This window comes from Pogoniulus pusillus, chromosome 13 (assembly GCF_015220805.1).
Source record: "Pogoniulus pusillus isolate bPogPus1 chromosome 13, bPogPus1.pri, whole genome shotgun sequence".
Taxonomy (NCBI): domain Eukaryota; kingdom Metazoa; phylum Chordata; class Aves; order Piciformes; family Lybiidae; genus Pogoniulus; species Pogoniulus pusillus.
The window spans coordinates 15,697,636-15,717,544 of NC_087276.1; the positions used below are offsets into that span (position 1 = coordinate 15,697,636).

At 52.6% G+C, this 19,909-nt stretch overlaps 1 protein-coding gene across 1 annotated transcript; it reads right to left on the reverse strand.

Moving 5' to 3' along the window:
• Nucleotides 1–6,487: 6,487 nt before the first annotated feature.
• Nucleotides 6,488–18,889, reverse strand: ATP6V0C (ATPase H+ transporting V0 subunit c). The gene is made up of 3 exons (XM_064153121.1): nt 18,484–18,889; nt 8,461–8,644; nt 6,488–7,414 (listed from the first exon to the last, which is right to left on the reverse strand). Exons 1-3 carry the CDS (start codon nt 18,557–18,559, stop codon nt 7,210–7,212), a joined length of 465 nt encoding a protein of 154 aa, XP_064009191.1. The 5' UTR covers nt 18,560–18,889; the 3' UTR covers nt 6,488–7,209.
• Between the last annotated feature and the right edge of the window lie 1,020 nt (nt 18,890–19,909).

Consider the following 19,909-nt stretch of genomic DNA (forward strand, 5'->3'; position numbering starts at 1 on the left):
CGCCTTATCCAGGGAAACTCCAGACCCGGGCAGCTCGGGGAACCTGGAGCGGGCTGGCGAAGAGATGGCAGCGTCTGCTGGGCACAGCCATCTCCTCAAACCTTCTTCCTGCCAGGCTGCACACAGCCCCTGGTGCCTTTTGCTCTGTGCTCTGACGAGAAAGGTGAGGGGCAGAATCTTTCCCCACTGTCTCTGCTGCCACCGCTGACTCCAAACCGGAGCTTTTCAACGCGTGTGGTCCGGAGCATCGCAGCCGAGAAGCGCCACTCAGCCCCGGCACAGACTGGAGAAGCTCAAGGCACCTTCACCTTCACGGGGTCAGTGCTGCTCAGCGTGAGAGCGGCCCTGTGCAGCAGGACGTGGGGGTGCAGATTCGGCCTTGAGCCGGCAACGAGCGCTGGCAGCCCAGCCCCAGCCGCGTCCTGGGCTGATCGCCGGCAGCCTGGGCAGCAGCGGCAGGAAGGGGATTCTGCCCCGCTGCTGCGCTCTGCTGAGACCCCCGCTGCAGTGCTGGGGCCAGCTCTGGTGTGCTCAGCACAGACCTGTGAAGGTTTGGCTCAGGCACATCAAGGTTTCTGGAACCCACCCCTTCCTTCCCTGGTCTCAGCTGCAGGGTTAACTGCAGCCTGGGCAGGTGAGGCATCACTTCTTGTGAGCGGTACAAGCTGACAGCGTTGCTATAGACAAGCTCCTGAGTGCATCTGACAAGTCAGCAGCAGCCTCAGAGAGGAGACAGAAAGCTCGTTCTGTGCTCTGCAACCCTGCCTTTCCTTTGCATCAGATCAGGGATCATTATGTCTGCAGTCTCTGGCCAGGTGGGTGACTGTCCCATCTCCAAAAGCTTGAAGGCATCGTTCCAGTGAAAGCTGGCATCCTCAGCTGTCTGCTGACAGGTGCTTCCACTTCCCTCCCTCCTCTTTGCTCCACAGGGACTGCTGTGCAGTCCTCCAGCACTCTCTGATGGACTCCCTGCAGCACTCACTGATGCATTTATCCCATTTGGTGCCCACACTGCAGCAGGAATTGAGTGTCTCATCAAGGACTGTGCCTAGGCAGGGTGCTGATGTGAGCTCTCTGTTGGTGAATAAGACTGAGGAAAGACAAATCATAAGCAGTGTGATTGTGCATGAACCTAACAGCCCTGGCTGGACAGGAGTTCAATTCTAATGAGGTTTTCTGCTGTACTTAGCATTCTGTGATGCCAGTGCTTGTCCACAGGGCAGAGCTGCCTCTCACTGCCAGGAGGATGCCAGTAAAGGCTCCTGAAATGGAGAGCTGGGAATGATGCTTGCTGAGGCCAGGAAGCCTCTGTGCAGCTCTGGCTTGGGAATTTCAGGCCAAGAATGGCCTCAGGCTGTTTCATGATGGCTGAAATTATCCACATCTTGGGCACTCCGAAGCATACTGGTGGGAATGGTTTGTGGCTCCAGGACAGGTGAGGCCAAGGAGATCCAGAACTGGAAGATCAGAAAATGAATCCTAAAAGTGGATCCCAGGCCTGCTTATTTGAGACAAGTGCACTTCCAAGCTGCTACACTGAATTCAGATGTCAAAAGGCATCTATACAGCTTCCAAATTGCCCCTGGCCAAACCAGAGATTTTCATGTGAATATAGGAGCCATCAGACTCGTGACAGTAACTTTTCTTGGCAGAGGCAGCTAGGTGAATGCAGACACAGAGTGCTCGCAGAGAGAGCAGCCATGATTCAAGTTAGAACCACAGAATGGTTTGAGTTGGAAGGAACCTTAAAGACTGCCTAGTTCCACCCCCCCTGCCATGAGCAGAGACACCTCCCACTAGACCAGGCTGCTCAAGGCAACCTTGAGCTCCACAGATTCGTGACAGAGCTTCACCAAGCCTCCAGCCCTAGAGCTCCAGCAGCTCTCTAGGCTGGGAGTTCCAAAGCCAAGCAGTGAATCAGTGCTGGAACCTGGCCCAGCCCTCCCTCTGCACTGCTGGGGAGAACAGAACAATCTGTGCTGAGAGGCACGGAAATGGGCCCCATCCGTGCCGTGCCTGTGTCAGCCAGTCCAACCTGATGTCACCTGTCTGTCCTGCTTATGTCTTATCCCTTTGGATGTTCTCCTCTTTCTCAGCATTGAGTTAACCCTGGGCTGCATCCCCACGAATTGCAGACTCTCTGCTAACTGCATGCTCTCTCCACTGCCCCACTAACAGGCTGAGGGAATCACAGGCTGGAGTTTCACTTCGCTTTTTCTTCAGCCAACATTTCTTTTTCTTTTTTTTTTCCTTCAGCTTGAGCTATATTTAACCTGCTCGGTTCCCAGATTAGACTCAGTGCCTGGTGGCATGAGAAGTTGTAGCAGCACACCTGGGAGAGAGGAGAGAGGAGTGTGTGCTGCAGATGTGAAAGAAGGTCCAGGTGTCTGGAGCTGGCACTTAGGCTTGCACTGCTGCCAGTGAAGTGCCTGTAGAGATGCAGCCTTGGCTGCTCATTTTTCATCTGCATTCACAAAGGGGAGGGCTACAAAATTGTCCTAATGCACACAAGAGCCAAGCAGCCCTTTCACAGCATGAGACCATGCTGCTGATTTTAGGGAGACAAAGCCATTAGGTGCAGGTTCTCTGCTACTTGAACCCACCCTTTTACCCTCTCCCACAGATAAAGGAGGGAAGCACAGGTGGTGCAAGGACAGGTCAGTTCAGAAGTGCCAAGGAAGGGTCCAGGGGCCACCAGCATCATCTAGGTAAACCCAGAAGAATCAGGACTTGAGCCTGTGAGGAGTGCATCTCATCCCTCAGCAAAAGCAAGACGGCAAACACAAGCCACTGATTCTCGAGGAGCATCATCCTGCTCTCCAGCTGGTACTTTCACAGGTTAGTGGGAACTGTCAGTGCTCTGTAGATAGCTTGTGGGAGGCACTCAGGACGCTGCAGTGTGGCCCCCTGGGAAAGCTTGGGGCCTCAGATGCCGTCATGCTGGCAGAGGATTTTCATTCTGTGTGCTTTGGCATTGTGCTACAGGAATCAGCTCAACAGAAACTCAGGGGTAGGACTTGCATAGCTGTGACAGTCTTGGGAGCTAAAGGAAGTGTGGCTTGCAGGCAAAAGGACCTGCAGTAGCTAGTGAGTGACAGGAACAAGAATGAAGAGCTTTTGAAGACACATTAGTCTGACCCCAAAACAGACCGTTCCCACTCCAGGATACGTGGTCTTAGGAAGGCTCACTCTGGGGTTAATTATGTCATGAAAAAAGGATGATTAATGCCTAGAGCAGAAATACCTGCTAACAGCAGAGGTGGCAAATCCTGTGTGCCAGAGACAGGGGTAACTGTCACCTGAGAACAGTGCTGGTGTACAGTAAGGCTGCACAGAAACAGCAAAGAGTCAAGATCAATTCTGATCTTGAATGTCTCCAGAGATGGGGCCTCAACCACATCCCTGGACAGCCTGTTCCAGTGTCTCACCACTCTCATTGTGAAGAAATTCCCCCTTGAGAGAGCTGTTTTCGTGAGATCTGCTCTAACCCCACAGCTTAGTTCCTGGCATCAGTTTCTCTTGATGAGGTTTTTATTTTCCCAAAGCTTATCTCCTCCAGGTTAGTGTGCTTCTCTGTAGCCCAGGTCTCCTACAGAAGTCCAATCCCTGAACAATCAGAGAGAGAATCTACTACTTACAAATGCTCCTCTGGCAGAGCAGACAAAAAAAATCAGTCTGCAGCCTTTGGAAAGCAAAAAGCCAGTCTGAAAGAATGAGTGAAGAGAAAGGTCTCCAAGCTCTGTGAAGCATCTGGCGGCAGGCACTACACTTACCTAGCTAATGGACATCTCCCCTCTGCTGCTGCTGCTGCTGCAGAGCCGCCCTGCTCCCTTCTCCGCAGGGCTGACTCACTCTGCAGTGCACACTCACAGGCATGCAAGCTGCCACATCACAGAGGGCCGCCTGTGCCAGCAGGCACCACCTCATCTCCTCAGCTTGCCTGCATGCTCTGAGGCTTGCTCCCCTCTCCCAAAGCAAACTACGAAGACTGCACTCTGATCTGGCACGCTGCTGTCACCCAGTGAAGGTACCAGACCTGCAGTTTTCTTATTGCCCAGAATCACCGGAGAAATTTGCTGATGCAAAGCATCAGGGAAGGACTTGAAATGCGAGTTCTCACCTGGGAGTCATCACCGAGGATCTGGAGCATAGCTGTCAGGGAAGGCTTGGCTGAGGCAACACTCGGGCTGTTAATTCTCCTTCTGGTGCCTTCCTGCAGGCAGGCAGCTGACCTCAGCTTTTGTTCTGTGCCCTCACTAGCAGCAATGAAACAAAATGCCACTCATGGAATTTTGCTTGCATTTGGTCACCAAGGATCCATTGCCACCCCGAGCCTCGGTAACTGCCCCCTTCTGCAAGGTGCCACCAAGCTTTGATGGGATCGCAGCTGCTGCTCCTGACTGATGCCTTTGCAGCACTTCCTTCCCGAGCAGCTGAGGGCTGCCACCAGCATTCTAGTTGCTCTCTTAAGTGCAATTTGCTTATATTCCCCCGAAATGGGCCAAAACCAGGCTGGCAGCAGGTTCCCCTTCAACAAGCAAATCTTGAATCTATTGGGAGCCCCAACCAGGTCCTTCTCCTGTCCTGATGCACAACATAGAACTGCTGGCACCAGCCCCACGAGGTGCATGTGGTGTGCTCCCTGCATCACAGCTGCAGGCTGCAACAGGCTGCACAGGAGTACTCACTGCCATCAGTGTTGCACTTCTGTGTTTATGACCCCTGGTAAAGCTTCAGCTAGTTGAAAGTCTGCTGCTTCTGCCCAAGTAAAGAATGATCAACACAATTACAGTCAGGAATTCTTCCCTCACCCCAGGCAATGCCTCAGCATACATCCTGCATTTTCCTTGAATCAGCTTCAATACAGACCAAGCATCAGTTCTGCTCAGACCCCCATTGAAAATCACTTGCTGGTACAACCCTCCCCAAAGTCAATGGCCTACAAGATGAATCCAACAGACCAGCTCTATTGCAAACTCATTACCTTGTTAGTACCTACTAGTACTCAGAACTCAAAAGCTTGCAAAAAGCCATCCTAGCAGGACTGGCTCATAGTCAAAGCCTCCCTTAAGAGGCCTCAGTTCAGAGACTAGCAACCCAAAAGTGTGTGAGGTGCCACCAGATCTCAGCTGGTGAATGCTCCTGCCAGGTTAACAGCTCCAGACACAGCTTCAGCAAATTCCTCCTGCTCTGGCCATAATTCTTCATGGTCCTTTAACCAGACTTCTGCTGCCCAGGAGTGGAATACATGTAGACCACATCTCCATTCCTAACCACGCTGACAGCAGAGGTGCTGACAGATCACTCCAGACCCCTCCTGAGTTTTATCAGCACCAGGCATCTGTAATACCAACACTTTGGCTTGAACAAGGTAAAGCTTGACTTGTTCTCCAAACCACACACCCAGGATCAAGGTCATTTGCTTCCCAAAAGCAGTTTGAAATGAGATCTGCATTGATAGTCCAATGCCCCTTTCCTGTACAAGCTTTGGTATTGCTTGATGATACTCAGAAATCCTCAGGCCAGAGAAGGCTGCAGCCAGGGAGTACTGCAGCAGAAGCTTCTCAGCTGGAACGCTGCTGCTGTACAGGTTTAAAATTGAGCTCTTGAATGAAGCTATTTTGTTGATGAGACTATTGTTCAGGTACATCAGAGGCAATTGCTGCCAGCAGTGCAGCTTGCTTTCTGCAGAGGCATCAGGACAAGCTGTCCAAAGGCTCTTCAGCAGCTGTTTCCTGCTGCACCCTTGCTCCCTGAACCTGCCTGCTCAGGCCATGCTGCAGCCCATACATGGCACTACTGGGTGCCAGAGCAAGCAGTGCTGCTCAGACAGGGTGAGCACAGCACTGCAATAGCCTGAGCCTGCTGTTCACTGCAAGTACTACCCCTCAGCAGCAGCACCAGGGAAATAGAGGGACAGGCAAAAGGCCTCCAAGAGGTCCCCTGACTGTTAAGAATGGATCCAGAGGGGGCCACAAAGGTGACCAGAGGGCTGGAGCACATCCCTCATCCTCATAGAATATTCCCAGACAGAGAGAGTTGTGCTCAGCCTGAAGAAGGCTCCAGGGACACCTTAGAGCTTCTGGTACCTGAAGTAGGCTCCAGGAGAGCTGAGGATGGACTTTTGACAAGGGCTGGGAGTGCCAGTACAAAGGACAATGGCTTTGAGCTGGGAGAAGCAAGACAGAGTGCAGATGAAGAAATTGTTTGCAGTGAAGGTGTGGAGAAACTGGAACAGGTTGCTCAGGAAGGCTCTGGAGGTGTTGAAGGCCAGTTTGGATGAGGCCTTGAGCAACCTGGGCTAGTGGGAGGTGTTCCTGTCCGGGGACTGGAGCTGGATGATCTTTTACGGTTCCTTCCACCCCAACCCATTCTGTTACTTGCAAATGCTGTAGTGGAGGTGGCAGCATTGAGCTCGGTCACACCTCCACTCTTCCTTGAGGAAGGGGAAAAGGCACAAAAAAAGAGAGGCAGAGGACTCAGGACAGCAATGTAGTGAGGAAGTTTTATTTGGAAACATGGTCAAGTTCGTACCCCAAGAGCGGGAGCACAACTCTGCTGCCGGAGCACTGGCGGTCACTACTGAAACACAGGAGTGTTTCGGACAGCTGCTGCTGTAATAAAACACAAAGTTCTCATACTCCAACAACCAGGACACTACAGCGATCTTGAGATTCAAAAAGTTACATATCCAAGGAATTCTCTGCACTGAACAATTGACCCCACAGTGTAAATCTACCTATATATATAGAAGATTAATATATATAGCAATGGGAAATTGAAAATCCTCGCTCCATAAGATGTGTATGAACATGTCAAGTCTTTTTATAAATAAACATCCAGTGAAGAGGAAAAAAACCCCAAAACAAAAATTACATTTCTAGTTCATATTTATACATAAAATACTAACAGCAATGGGTGGGAGAGAGAGGAGGGGGGGAAAAAATTGCACAGGGGCCACCCCAAGGCATGCAGCAGCAGGCTTGGAGCAGCCCATCCAATTGAATATTGAAGTACACACAAGGACAGACGAAGTCACTAACATACATTGCGCATTTACAAGAGATCAAACTACCAAATTGGGACGACTGTACACATTGGAGAGACCATTTTCATTCTGGAGCTTTGTTTTTTTTCCCCTCGGGTTTGTTTTGTTTTTAAACGTAGATTTGTTACATCTCTTTACATCATACTGTGTGACTACTTTTTTTACTTTGTGGAGAGGATAAGGGCGACGATGAGGCCGTAGAGACCCAAGACTTCAGCGAAGATCAAGATGAGGATCATGCCCACGAATAACCTGGGCTGCTGTGCTGTTCCCCGTACACCTGCGTCGCCCACGATGCCAATGGCAAAACCAGCAGCCAGGCCGCTCAGGCCCACGCTCAAGCCAGCACCCAGCTGAAGAAAGCTCCTGTGGGACAGAGATGGGAAATGTAAGTGGCAAGCTAGAGGACACTCAACTCTTCAACTTCAGGACAGCCTTTCTTCCTTCTGTACTCTAAGCAAGCACAGTGAGGCTCACCCACCAGCTGCCTCCTAACTCAGACACTTAAAAGGACATTTAAGCAGGATCCTGAGCTGGTAGTCAGCTGCAGCTCATACAATAAGCTAAGCAATGCTACTGGGCTAGTGAGTTCACAGCCACACAGCTAATCTGTAGCCACCTCAGTCAGCTGCTGGCTTCAGGTGCTGCCCTTCAGCCACCTGGGCTAGCACTTGCAGCAATGGCTGCCTCACACTGCTGCGGTCTCCCACTTTTAACAACCTTATTATGCACATCCAGGCGATAAGTCAGTCTCTTGTACAAGAGCTGGACAGGGCTGGTTTGGATTTTCCATGCAGGGGTACCCGAGGAGCAGCCCTGCCAAGATCTGGCCACCCGATAACTGCAAAGAGGCATTTGCTGTTTCTTGCACTCTGGCTTGTCAGGCCAACCACAGTGCTCAGCAGCTACAGCCGGTACAGTGGAGGTGTCTGCTGGAGCTCAGAGACACAGTCTTACTGAGAGGTTTCAACCCAACCAGTTCCAGCCATGTGCAGATTAGGTTTCAGGCTGTGGCTAGTGCAGAGGCCTGATGTATAGGCTGAGGATTGAATAGCCAGCACAAAGCAGTGGGCAGTATTAATTATTCACTGGCATGTCCCTGGCAACAGGCACTCCAAGTCTGGGAAAGTCCTGGGTACGCTGGGTCTGCAGTTTGGCACCACAGAATGAGCCTGGCCTCTTAAATCCGTTTCAAGCCATAAGTCACTGCAGCAGCTCCAGCAGTGGAGTGTCAAACTGCCCAGGCAGCGCTGCCACAGAGGGCAGGACAACTGGCATCCAGTCCATGCTGCAAAGCCCCAGCAGGGAGCATTTATCACTGACACTCCTTCCAGGGCTCTGCAGTAAAACCCACCCCAGCAGCAGCATCAGAACAGTGGCAAGACACACTTGGGTGACAGAGAGAGGCTTACTTGAATAGTGTGATGGAAGGTGAGAGGGCATTGGCAATGAGCACTGCCACTACGAGGCCATAGATTGCTATGATGCCCGCCATGACCACGGGGATGATGGACTTCATGATGAGCTCAGGCCTCATCACAGACATAGCTGCAATACCCGTGCCACTTTTTGCTGTTCCATAGGCAGCTCCCAAGGCTGGAAGAGAAAAAAAGGCATTAGACAACTCCCTCCACAATAGCACCTCCTCCTGCTGCAGCCTCCTGAAGAACAGCCGAGTCAGCACAAGGAAGAAAGCAAAGCTATGTCATGAGACTGCTTGGTTCCCCAGCCAGGGCTTTTCCTACAGGATGAGGAAGTGACCAAAGGTGCTGTTGGAACAGTCCTGATAACAGAATACCTCTTTCAAGCTAGCTTCCACAGCAGGGTAGACTTCCTCAGCAGACACCCACCCACTCCTCTTCAGGAACTAAAACTCAAAGTCCAAATCTTGTTACTGCAGAGCTGGTGCTCTCAATACCCATGCTGCAAGGCTCTGCTCAGCTGAGCTGGGTGGAAGCAAAGCACCTCCACCCAGATGGGAGCTTGATTTTACAGCCACTGACCTTTGAACCACTTAGACCACGTTCTCACAAGCAGCCAATGTTTATCAAGTCACCTTCTTGGGGCCTCTTCCACAGAACTGCTCTACTTTGGCCTGGGACTAAATATGCCACTTCAGTTTCAGAGGTGGCGTCTACTGAGAGAGCAACAGACCTACATATTGCTGCACCTCACTCCTAGGAGAAAGGACACCCTCATGTGTCAGCCTCACCTGGGACAGATTCAGGTTCAAACACTTAACCCAACCACAGGAACCACAAAGTAGAGCATGGCTTTGTAGGCCATAGAGGATCAAATGCACTTCATCCTGAAGGTTTGCTGATCACTTGTGTTGGAGTCTCACATCCATCTCTGGATGCTCTTGGTTTTCAAAGCAGAACATAGGCTGAGAACTGCAAGAGTCCCAAGGCACTAATAAAAGGCAGCTCTTGCCTTCAACACTCTTGTTAGTCTCACAAAAGCTTCCACAAATCCCTCCTCCTTTGGTTCTGAGGTACTTGCAAAGACTTCCTCTCCTTCACGCCTTGTCTCTGGACTGCACTCAGCATCACCCAGGAGACTACTGCTAATCGACAGCCATCTAGGACTAAGCCTTTGAAGCATCACTGGGGGGGGGGGGCGAGTGGTTTCCTTTTCAGACCCCAAAGGTAACAGTCCCATTTAGCATGAAGATGTTCCTGCCTGTTCTAAAAAGCTAGTGAAGAGCACTAAAACCATGAGGATTTTCCAGTCTTGGTGCTATTTAGACCCTTGCTATTCATCTCCACCCACTTCACAACTCTGCTTTCTACAAGAGGGAGCCACTTGTTCCACAAAGAGCTGTAGCTGCTTTACACCAGCATCCAAGCACAAGATGGTGCCCCTTTCCCAGGAGCTGCCAGGAAGCATACAGAGGGCCAGGGCATGCTTTGCTGCAGCTCACTTAAAGCCTCTCTGAGCAGTGAAGACTCAAGCAGTAATCCCCTGGCTCTGCTCTAAGAGCAGCACTAATAGGAGTCACTGTCAGAGGCAAGCTCAGTTTTAGTTACAAAGCCTGGTTCTGGATCAGCAAAGCTCTTGACTGTCACTGAACCAGATGGTGGAAGGCTCTTCAGCCATTCACAACTACAGTCCAGCTCAGCAGAAAGCCTGAGCCAAGAGCAAAAGCCAGGTTTTACCTGCAGGTGTAAGCTAAGCCCAGAAGCAAGCACGCAAGCTTGGCTGGCATTCTGTGATGGCATCACTTAAGAGTCTGGCCCCATGAAGCCTAAAAAGAAATCACTAACTTGAATCACACAAACTCCTCTGCTAGATGAAGCATCTTCTAAGGAGTGGAAGTGGCATCCAGATGGAGGTTAGCTGGACCATGGGCTACAGCATGGGGCAGAACCCACTTCTGAACCTAGCATAGAGACTGAGGAGAGAAATTAACCATTTATGCTTGTTCAGTTCCTGCAAGCCTGGGAGCACCTGAAGGTGCTGCAATGCTGGCTACAGATCTGGATTGCAGTTCCACTGACAATGCCAGGCTGCTAAAGCTTTCACGGAGGAGCAGGACAGCACCAGCCGGACAATTTCCAGTTAAATCCAAACTCTGGAGAATGACAGAACTTATGCCTTGAGCTTGTGGATCTGTCCCTGTGTCTATACCACGTGCCCTGTGGCAGCTCATTTTCCCACTGCAGCTTTAGAGGACACTGAAGTTATCACAATCCTACTGGTGGGTACCCACAAGTGCTACACAGCTTCAGACCTTGGCATATCCACTCCTAATGGTCTTCAGCAACATCCTGACCAACTGCCTTACACTGGAGTCCTCTGCAGCTGCTGCTCCAGTATCTTACACAGTACCCTATCTTACTGCTCCCACTAAGATCTCTTTGTACCCCAACAGTGCCCCAGTACATACAGTTCCCACCATAGCAGAGCCATCTAATGGCACAGCTCTCCAGTTATGACCTGCAATCCTCCTGCACATCCTGGCTTGTAGTTCCTTTAAGATGTGAAATGAAGCATCACAGAACGCATCAGATTGGAAGGGGCCTCTAAAGGTAATCTTGTCCAACAGCCCTCCACTCAGCAGGGGCATCCCCAACTACATCAGGTTGCTTAGAGCCCCATCAAACTTGATCATGAATGTTTCCAGGGAGAGTGTCTCCACCACCTTCCTGGGTAACCTTTTCCAGTGCCCTACCATCCTCAGGGTAAAGAACTTCTAATCTCCAGTCTAAATCTTCCCTCCTCCAGCTCAAAGCCATTGACACTTGTCCTGCAGCCCATACAGGTATGGAAGGATGTTCTAAGGTCTCTCTGGAGTCTGTTCTTCTCCAGGCTGAAAAGCCCCAACTCTCAGTCTGTCCCCAAGAGGGGAGGTTCTCCAGCCCTCTGATCATCTTCATGGCTTCCTCTGAACCCTCTCCACCAGTTTCATGTCCTCCCTGTGTGAGGACCCCAGAGCAGGACCCAGCCCTGCAAGTGAGGTCTCCCCAGAGCAGAGGGGCAGGATCCCCTCTCTCCATCTCTGCCCACACTGCTTTGGCTGCAGCCCAGGCTGCCCTTGGCCTTCTGTGCTGCCAGTGCCCACTGCTGGCTCCTGTCCAGCTTCTCCACCAGCACCCCCAAGTCCTTCTCTGCAGGACTATTCTGTCACCACCTCTCCCAGCCTGGATTGATAATTCATATGCTACATTTAATCATTCCTGATGAGTTACAAGAACATGTTCCTCCACCTTCTCAGTGAGCAGATTTGCAGAGATCTCTGTGGAAGACAGTGACAACAGAACAAGAGATGTACCACTGCTACTGATCAAGACACTGTGTTGGAGCTCTATGATCTATCAATCAGATCAGCTAAGCTGCAACACTACCTTGAAAGCAGAGAAGGCACTATCAGAACTTTTGCCTGGCAGAAGCTGCAGCACTTCACCTACCTGGCTTGGTCACAGAAGAAAACCATTCTGGTCCCTAGGCAGAAGCTGCCAGTTACAAGTTCAATGACATCAGCAGTGCTAAGAAGGTGCTTCCTTGCACACCATTTCAGACCACCTACTCCCAGTAAGCCTGTTTCAAAGGTAACTGATTTTGAAATACTTCTGAAGAGCAATTTCCTCAACTCAAGACACAGCTGATGTAGAACTGTTCCCAGAAAACCCAGTCCCAGAGGGGTGGGGAGAGTCTGCCTGGCCCCTTGCCACAGCCATTCTTTTCTATGAATCAGAAGCAGTAGCAGAGGTGGTGTAGATGTGCATCTCCAAGGTGATGTGTGAGCTGAGAGTCGCTTCCCCTGCAGGCAACAGTTTCAGTGAGGACTGAAGGAAAGCTGTGGTCTTGCCACTACCAGGATCTTCAGTAAGGGCTTGCCTCTGACCCTCACTGCCAACACTGGAGCAGCCCATGGGCTGGTCCAGGCATTAGGACCAAGCTTTTGTAGCTATAGTTACAGTGCTCAGTCAGGTCATGCACCCAGGAGGTTAATCTGGCATCTAAGGGAGCCGAGTGTCACCTCACAGGACATTCCCTCACTATAGGCTATTACACAGAGCCTTGCATGGGTTCTGCAGACTTGAGACCATTTCCTCTTATCTTTCACTTGTTACCTGGGAGAAGCAGCCAGCTCCCACCTGGCTCCAGCCTCCTTTCAGGGAGCTGTGGAGAGCTACAAGGTCTCCCCTCAGCCTCCTCTTCAGCGTGAATCACCTCAGCTCCTTCAGCTGCTCCTCCCAACCCTGTTCTCCAGATCCTTCTCCAGCTCTCAATGTCCTTGCAGCTGGGGGCCCAAGACTGAACCCAGTACTCAAGGCATGGCCTCAGCAGTGCCCATCACAGAGGCACCATCACTTCCCTGCTCCTGTGGCCATACCACTGCGGATCCAGACCAGGACGCTGGTGGCCTTCTGGGCCACCCGAGCACACTGCTGGATTGCTCAGTCAGCTGTTGATCAGTACCCCCACATCCCCCTCTGCCAAGCTGTTTTCAAGCCACTCCCCTCCCATGCCCCAGCAGGGAGAAGCACATTTGCACACTGCAAGCTGTGAAGGATTTCCAGAGCCCTGCCTGGCAGAGTTCCTTTGCATCATGAAGTGAGCTACTCCAGGTCAAACTTTCCATCACTAGACCCTGAGTCACTGCCAGAACCTTCTGTATAAGTCCCATCTGGGGCCTTTCAGAACTAATAATCCCTTACCAAATGGGCTGTCCTGTGCAGTAGGCAGGCTTCCCTTATAGCAGGCATCAGCTCCCCTCCATGCTTGCTCATCCTTAAGCAGCTTGTTCTTAAACGGAGAACCACTGAGAGGCAATCACCTGGGCTCAGGAGTGCTCAAGAACAGTCCTTGCTTTGCCATACCAGAAACTTGAATCTTCTCAGAGTAACAGGCTTCTTCCCACAGGTTATTCTAAGGTCCTTTCCACACCACAGTGAACACCAAGCTCTACCTCAGGTTACTGTAATGGATACTCCATGGCTGGAAAAACCCTGCTGCTATGTCTAGCTGCATCTCAAAAGGAGAGAGGCAGCTAGGTCAGTGCAACTGTATGTGGAGCCCATACAAACACAGCTCAGACTGACTCAGGACTAGCTATAGCCAGTGCCCTGGTGGTAACTGGAGGGGGTAAATGGGTAAGGTGCCCTATGGAAGTTGTAGGCTTGATAAAAAGTTGAGCCACTCAGAGGCTCAGGGACAGCCAGCATACTTTTGGTTCTTTTTGGTTGTCCCCCAGCCCTAATGCCAGGAGAGGCTGGGGGACATTTCAAATGAGCTCAGCACCATCAGCAAACCTGCCAGGCCAGCAGGACATTTAGTCTTGTTCAGTGTATAGGGAAATGGAATCGAAAAACTCTTTCAGTTGGAATAGATCAAATCCAACCATCAATGCAACACCACCATGGCCATTACACCAGGTCCTCAAGTGCCATGCTCATGTGTTTCTTGAACACCTCCAGGGATGGGGACACCACCTATTGCAGCTTCTTGGGGTCTAACAGCTCTTCAAGAAGCTGCAATAGCAACAGTCCAAATAAGAGTTGCCAGGCAGCTGTCCAAGCAGCTCGCACTCTGGAGTGTCAGAGCACACGAGGCAGTTTTACCAACTATGGCAAGGCTGACACTTCACACCACAGAGTACAGGCTTGTTCTTCTGCAAGCCAAGTCCACTCACAAGTCATTTGTCATAACACAGATCCCCCACAGACCTTGGAGATGAGCTGTTCAGATGGGTGGACCACTGTACCCCAGGTACTGACTGGCAGAGCAGCTAGCAGAAAGCCACTCCATCTAGCAGGTCTAAGAGCAGTTTACAGCACTCACCAGCAGGTATCCACTGCTAAGCTGTTTAATTTCCAAAGCATGGAAAAGCCAAGGTCACCTAACTGCATCCAGCAGATGCTCCTGGGGCCAGTCTTTGAGCCTTGTGCTCACAAGGCTGAGAGTCTGAAGGAAGCAAGCTCAGCAAGTTATGCCTCATTCTTTGGTGGAGGCAGCAAGCAGGTGGGAGCACACTGCTGTGAAACCACTGCTACAAGCACCACCAAACAGTCTGGGCAGACCAGAGAGGACAGCATCTTACAGCTGCTGCTTGAAGTCATTCAGGCTCTGGACAGAAGGCAGAGGCTTGTTTAGGAAGGGGGGGAAGGGAAGCTGACTGAAATCCTGAGGCAACTGGCATTCATCTGCACTGCTGCTCTGAATCTTCCAGTGGGCAAGTTCTGCATCCTTTTGCAGTCTAGAGTGACTTCAGGGCAAGCCAAGAGTCTCCTCAGCTACACCTGGGAGCCACTGTACAAGCAGCAGCACCTCTGCTTGAGCCAGGTTCTGTGAAGCCAGTGGTTATCCTGGTGCTTGCTCTGGTGTTCAGATGATTCCAGGCTGGCATTCACCAAGGGGAAGTGATGCCTGTGGTGAGAAGTCTTCCCTTACTCCAAACTGAGCTGCAGGGATGATGCCACCTGGGTTACTGCTGTCACAGCACTGACACCTCCAAAGCCACCAATATACCTGCTGCTGAGGATCAGTGCTTAAGCTGGTCTCTACTGCAGACAGCCTGGTAGCTCAGAGTCCTGGCCCAGTGAATTCTCCTGCCCATGCCCTGATGCTTTGGAAGACTAATGATCTGAAACAGAAGATTGCCTTCAGCTGCTCTCTGTTCTGCCTTCTCATTTTTACTGCAAGCTACAGCTATGGAGTCTGCAAGTTCTTAGGATGAGGCCTGCTGCTCCCACCCCTCGAGAGATGGTATTTTAGGAAGCACAGGTGTGATTTGCCTCCAAGGCTGCAAGTGGTTTATAGCCACAAAGCCTTCTAGAATCAGACTGTGCTGCACTGTCAGCTGCATCGAGAGCCTGCCAGTTCACCATGGGAGCCCCTCAGCAGCTCCCCAACTGCTGCAGTATCTGCAGCTCCAGTGCTACTTCATCAGCTCTGCAGTAACAGTGAGGAGACATGGGACTAACCTTAAGCTGCTGGTAAGAGACCTTTCCTCTTAGCAGACCTCCAGATGCTCCATGGTGAAGGCACCGAAGCCCACCCAGAGTGCAGATCTAAGTAAAACCCTCACCACATCCTGGGGGTCACAGTGGGACACCCCAACTCCTTTTGTGGAAGGAGCCTCAGCAAGCATGGTATCAGGCAGCTTTGTCCAACACCATGCTTCTCCTTTTTGCCATGCCCAAGTGGCATGGAAAAGCCACCATAATTTGCTCACTCAATAGCACCTGACAGTGAGCCAGCCACATTTTACAGAGGAAATAAAGTAACATCAGCCATCAGAACAAGCTGCAATCAGCAAATAAAGCAGGCACCAAGATAGCCAAGGTCAGTGCAGCCTGCTTTACTATTTCTAGCTCCTATCAGTAGTAACTGTCCAGAACAAGTTCTGCTATCCATTTACCATCAGCAGTTAATGTTCAAACCCCAAACAGCACTGCATGAAGCTGCTTGTTTTCACATCAAACTAGCTAGGACAGTGTCAAACCTGAGCATGTTTACTAGAAACAGGTCTCAGAATGACAAGCTCCACAGGAATCAGATCTTTGGCTCCAGCATTAGTCAGATCTGGTAGCTGCAGTTAACACCAGCACCATTTTGAGGTGGTTTTACACTGCTTGCCTGGACAGGCTTGGCTCCCATGCAAGGGTAATAGCTGCAATAGCTGATGTCCAACCCACATCAGAACATGTCACAGCTGTGTGACACTGCAAGTTAAATTTATCCTGTATTGACACCTCTGTCATACTGCCTGAAGTCCAAGCTGCTCAGCTAAACAAGCACTTCAGTGATGTTCACATCAAATTATTTCCATCAACAATATTTACAACCTGTTGCTCCGCTAGCTAGTCCCATCAGATGCACTTAGACCCCAGTAAGAGACCAACTTCATGGTTCAGACCTGCTGGTGTCAGCACCATCTGACAGCTTCTCCATAAAGGTCCACTTGCCTGCCAGCAGCAACACAGCAGGTGCCAAACCTCCTCTGAAGAAGCTACCCCAGCCCTTCTCTTCGGCTTGCAGTTCCCCAGCACTATGCTGTCAAACCCACATCTTCCACGAAGCACTTCCCTTTTAGTCCAGCTCTTGTTCAAACACTGACTCAGCTCTGCAGCCCTCACTGATGTCTCCAATGAAACAAGCCTGCACATCACAAACCCAGTGTCTGAAAGGCCACCCAAGCACCTTCTTTTGCTTTAAAGTTCCATCTTACAAGAGGACTCCAATAACTCAGGAAGAAAGCTTAGTATTTAGGAACTTAATCCTATCGTACAAACAAGCAACCAAGTCTTTGGCATTTATTCCACTGTCTCTGCTAGCCAAGAGGCAGGGAGGTCCCCAGTCCCTGGCTCCTCCATAAGGCATTCCAATCATATTCACACAAGTCCTCAGCACAAGGTTTTAACTGAGGTGGCAGGGCCAGCCCTCAGCATCCCACCATCAGCTACAAACCCAGCAGGACTATATGCAGCCAGGTAGGACCTCTACTTTTTGCAGAGGTTAAAGGCATGAATGCACCTGGTATGGAACCTGTCAGTGGTGCCAACACCAGTACTAGACAGCTTCCTCTCCAGGGCTACTTTTAATCCACTGTCCACCTGGTTATTTACACAGTTTAATCTGCCACACTAATTGAGAGCAGCTTCCACACATTTGCCTTCCAGAGCCAACTACCAGAGCCCGTTTTAACACAGTGAGACTCCATGCACATCAGCAGCTACCGTCACTAGAGCTACTGCCAGCACAGTACTTGAGTGCTTCCATTCCACGGCTGCCAGGTGAAGACCAGCCAGGACACTCGCACACACTGGGTGAGCCTTTCACGGAGAAAACCAGACCGATTGCTGGTTCTTGGATTCCTAGCTAGTGCATCTGGGAAAAACTAGCTAAGTCTTCTCCATATTGCATCTGGGACTGAACAGCAGGGCTGTGCCTTGCAGAAAGCTCAGGGCTCAGTCAGGAGCTGCAGTTATCTTCTGCAGAAGTTTTACTCATGCTCCGAGAGACAAAGCATCACAGCATCAGAGGATGCTCCCTCTAACACAAGCCAGCGTTTGTGAGCCACTATACAAGAGACCCTCAACAGGGAGGCAGATGCCACAGTATGACCCAATTTCCTCTGCACCGAACCTCTGTGACTTCAGAAGCAGATGGATGATCACAGGAGCAGAGCTTTGCTTTTTTCAGTGCTTCCTGCATCTCCCATTTGGAGGGAAAGGTCAGGCCCTAGAAGTTCCTTGTAATGTCGCTAAGATCTTTAACACTGCCTTCACTCCTAAAATGTATTTTACATTTCAAAGCCATTCAAAACTGGTCTTGCATAAGCCGAGGAATGGTTTCAAGTGCAGCTCTGTCATTTACAGCAGGAGTGCTCCATGCAGCCCCGGGAGAGTCAGACCAACCCTCCCTGCCGGCAGACCCCCTCAAGGCCGGCTCGGAGCAGCAGAGCCGTATCACCGCGGTCGCCGGAGCATCATGGAAGGTCCCGAGGGGAAGTCCTCCCCACGACGCACGGTAAGGTCGCAGTCGGGTGCCGGCCAGTGAGGCCCTGGCCCGGCGGGCGCGGAGGCGGCAGGCGCGGCCCCCCCGCGGGGCCGGTCCGGGCGGCAGCGCCGCCGCAGTCACGTGGCAGTGGGGGCTCCGCCGGCGGCGGCACGTTCCGCGGTGACGTCACCCGCGCAGACCCCCTCCGCCGCGCCCCGGTAGCCCGGATGGAACTGGGGGGAGGGGGACATCCATCCCTGGGGCTACCTCCGCCTCCGCGACCAGGCCAAAACCTGTCCAGCCGGGCACCGTACCCTCCCCTGGGGATCACTCCTCGCCAGGGGAGAGAACCAGGAAAGAGGTGACCCCCCCACCCCCCTCCACCGACACGACAGCGGCGAGACAGACAGTGTCCCCTTCCCCTCCCCCTCCATCCTCGGCAGCTCCAGGCCCCCCCACTAGCCCCGGGAAGCCGGACAGGTACTCACCGCTGAAGACCATGGCAGCCGAGGCGCCCATCACGGCGAAGAAGGAGGCGTACTCGGGATTAGAGCTGGACGACATGGCTGCGCGGGCCGGGCCGAGGGTAGGCGCCGCTGGGAGAGGGAGCGCAAGAGGGCGAAGGGGGAGGTGGGAGGCTCCGCCGCGGCGCCGGGTCTCCGCGGGCAGCGCTCGGCCACAAAATGGCGGAGGCAAGAAGGGAAAGAGGGAGGGAGACGGGGCGGAGGCCGGCTGAGAGCTGCACAAGGGAGGGGGCCGGCCACGGGCGGGAGAGGGAGGGAGGAGAAGCTGCGGCGCGGAGCTCCGTCCCGGCAGGAGTGCGCGGCGGCGCGGGCGCTACGCCCTAAGTACTGCCTCCGCAGGACAAAATGGCGGAGCCTCGCCCGTCACGTGACCGGCGCCCACCGCCCTCGCCCGCTCGCCCCGCCCTCGGCCGCCACCACGCGCGCGAGCCCGGGGGGCTCTCTCCCTCCGTTCTGGCCGCCCCTGCCGATTCACCTCCCCTGTCGCGGGCCTCACCCCCGGGAACGAGCGCATCTCATTGCTCTCGCCGCACCGCGTTTCGGGAGCGGGGCACTGAGCCGATGAGTGGGCCGGTCCGCTTCGAGCCCCTCTGCTCGGCCTCCTCCTCCTCTCCACCTGGGTGGTTGAGTCCTGCCGGCGGCCGCGGCCCGCGGAGCGTGATTCAGCGCTCATTAGCATAAGGGGCGGGGCCAGACGGAGGCTCCGCCCGCGCGGCCGCGGGCCCTCCCCCGGCCGGGGGCGCTGTGGCTGGAGCGGGGCTTGGCTGTGTTCCCTGTTCCGTGTCCTCTGCGGCATCGTCTGCCGCCTGCTGTCTTGCCTTGGCTCCGGTGGCACGGCCCCCACGGTGCGTCCGCTCTCCCACACGCTGCGTCCCCGGTGCTACATCCCCCCGGTGTGTGCACTCTCCCACGTGTTGTGTCCCTGGTGCCTTGTCCTATGCGCCATGTCTCTGTCTCCTGCCCCATGGCAGGGAGATGAGAACTAGCCCATCTTTAAGGTCCCTCCGAACTCAAGCCATTCTGTGTGCTACGTCCCCGGTGGCACACGCCCCACGGTGTGTCCTTTCTCCCATGTGCCATGTCCCTGGTGCCGCTTGTTGTGTAACTGGTAGGATCCTGATGTCTTCCTGTTTCAGCCCCGAGACTCTTACTGAAACCGTTTGACAAAATTAACTTTTGCCTCTTTTCCAGTGCCCCACGAGGGACTTAGAACTGTGGAATGCTTTGGGTTGGAGGGGCCCTATAAAAAAGCCTAGCCCAAGCCCCCTGCGGTCATCAGGGACATGGTTAAGTTTGCTCAGAGCCCCAGCCCACCTTACCTGCAGAAATCTAATTCAACATACTCAACATCAGTTCAACAAACCTGGAGCAGAGAAGGCTCTGGGGAGCC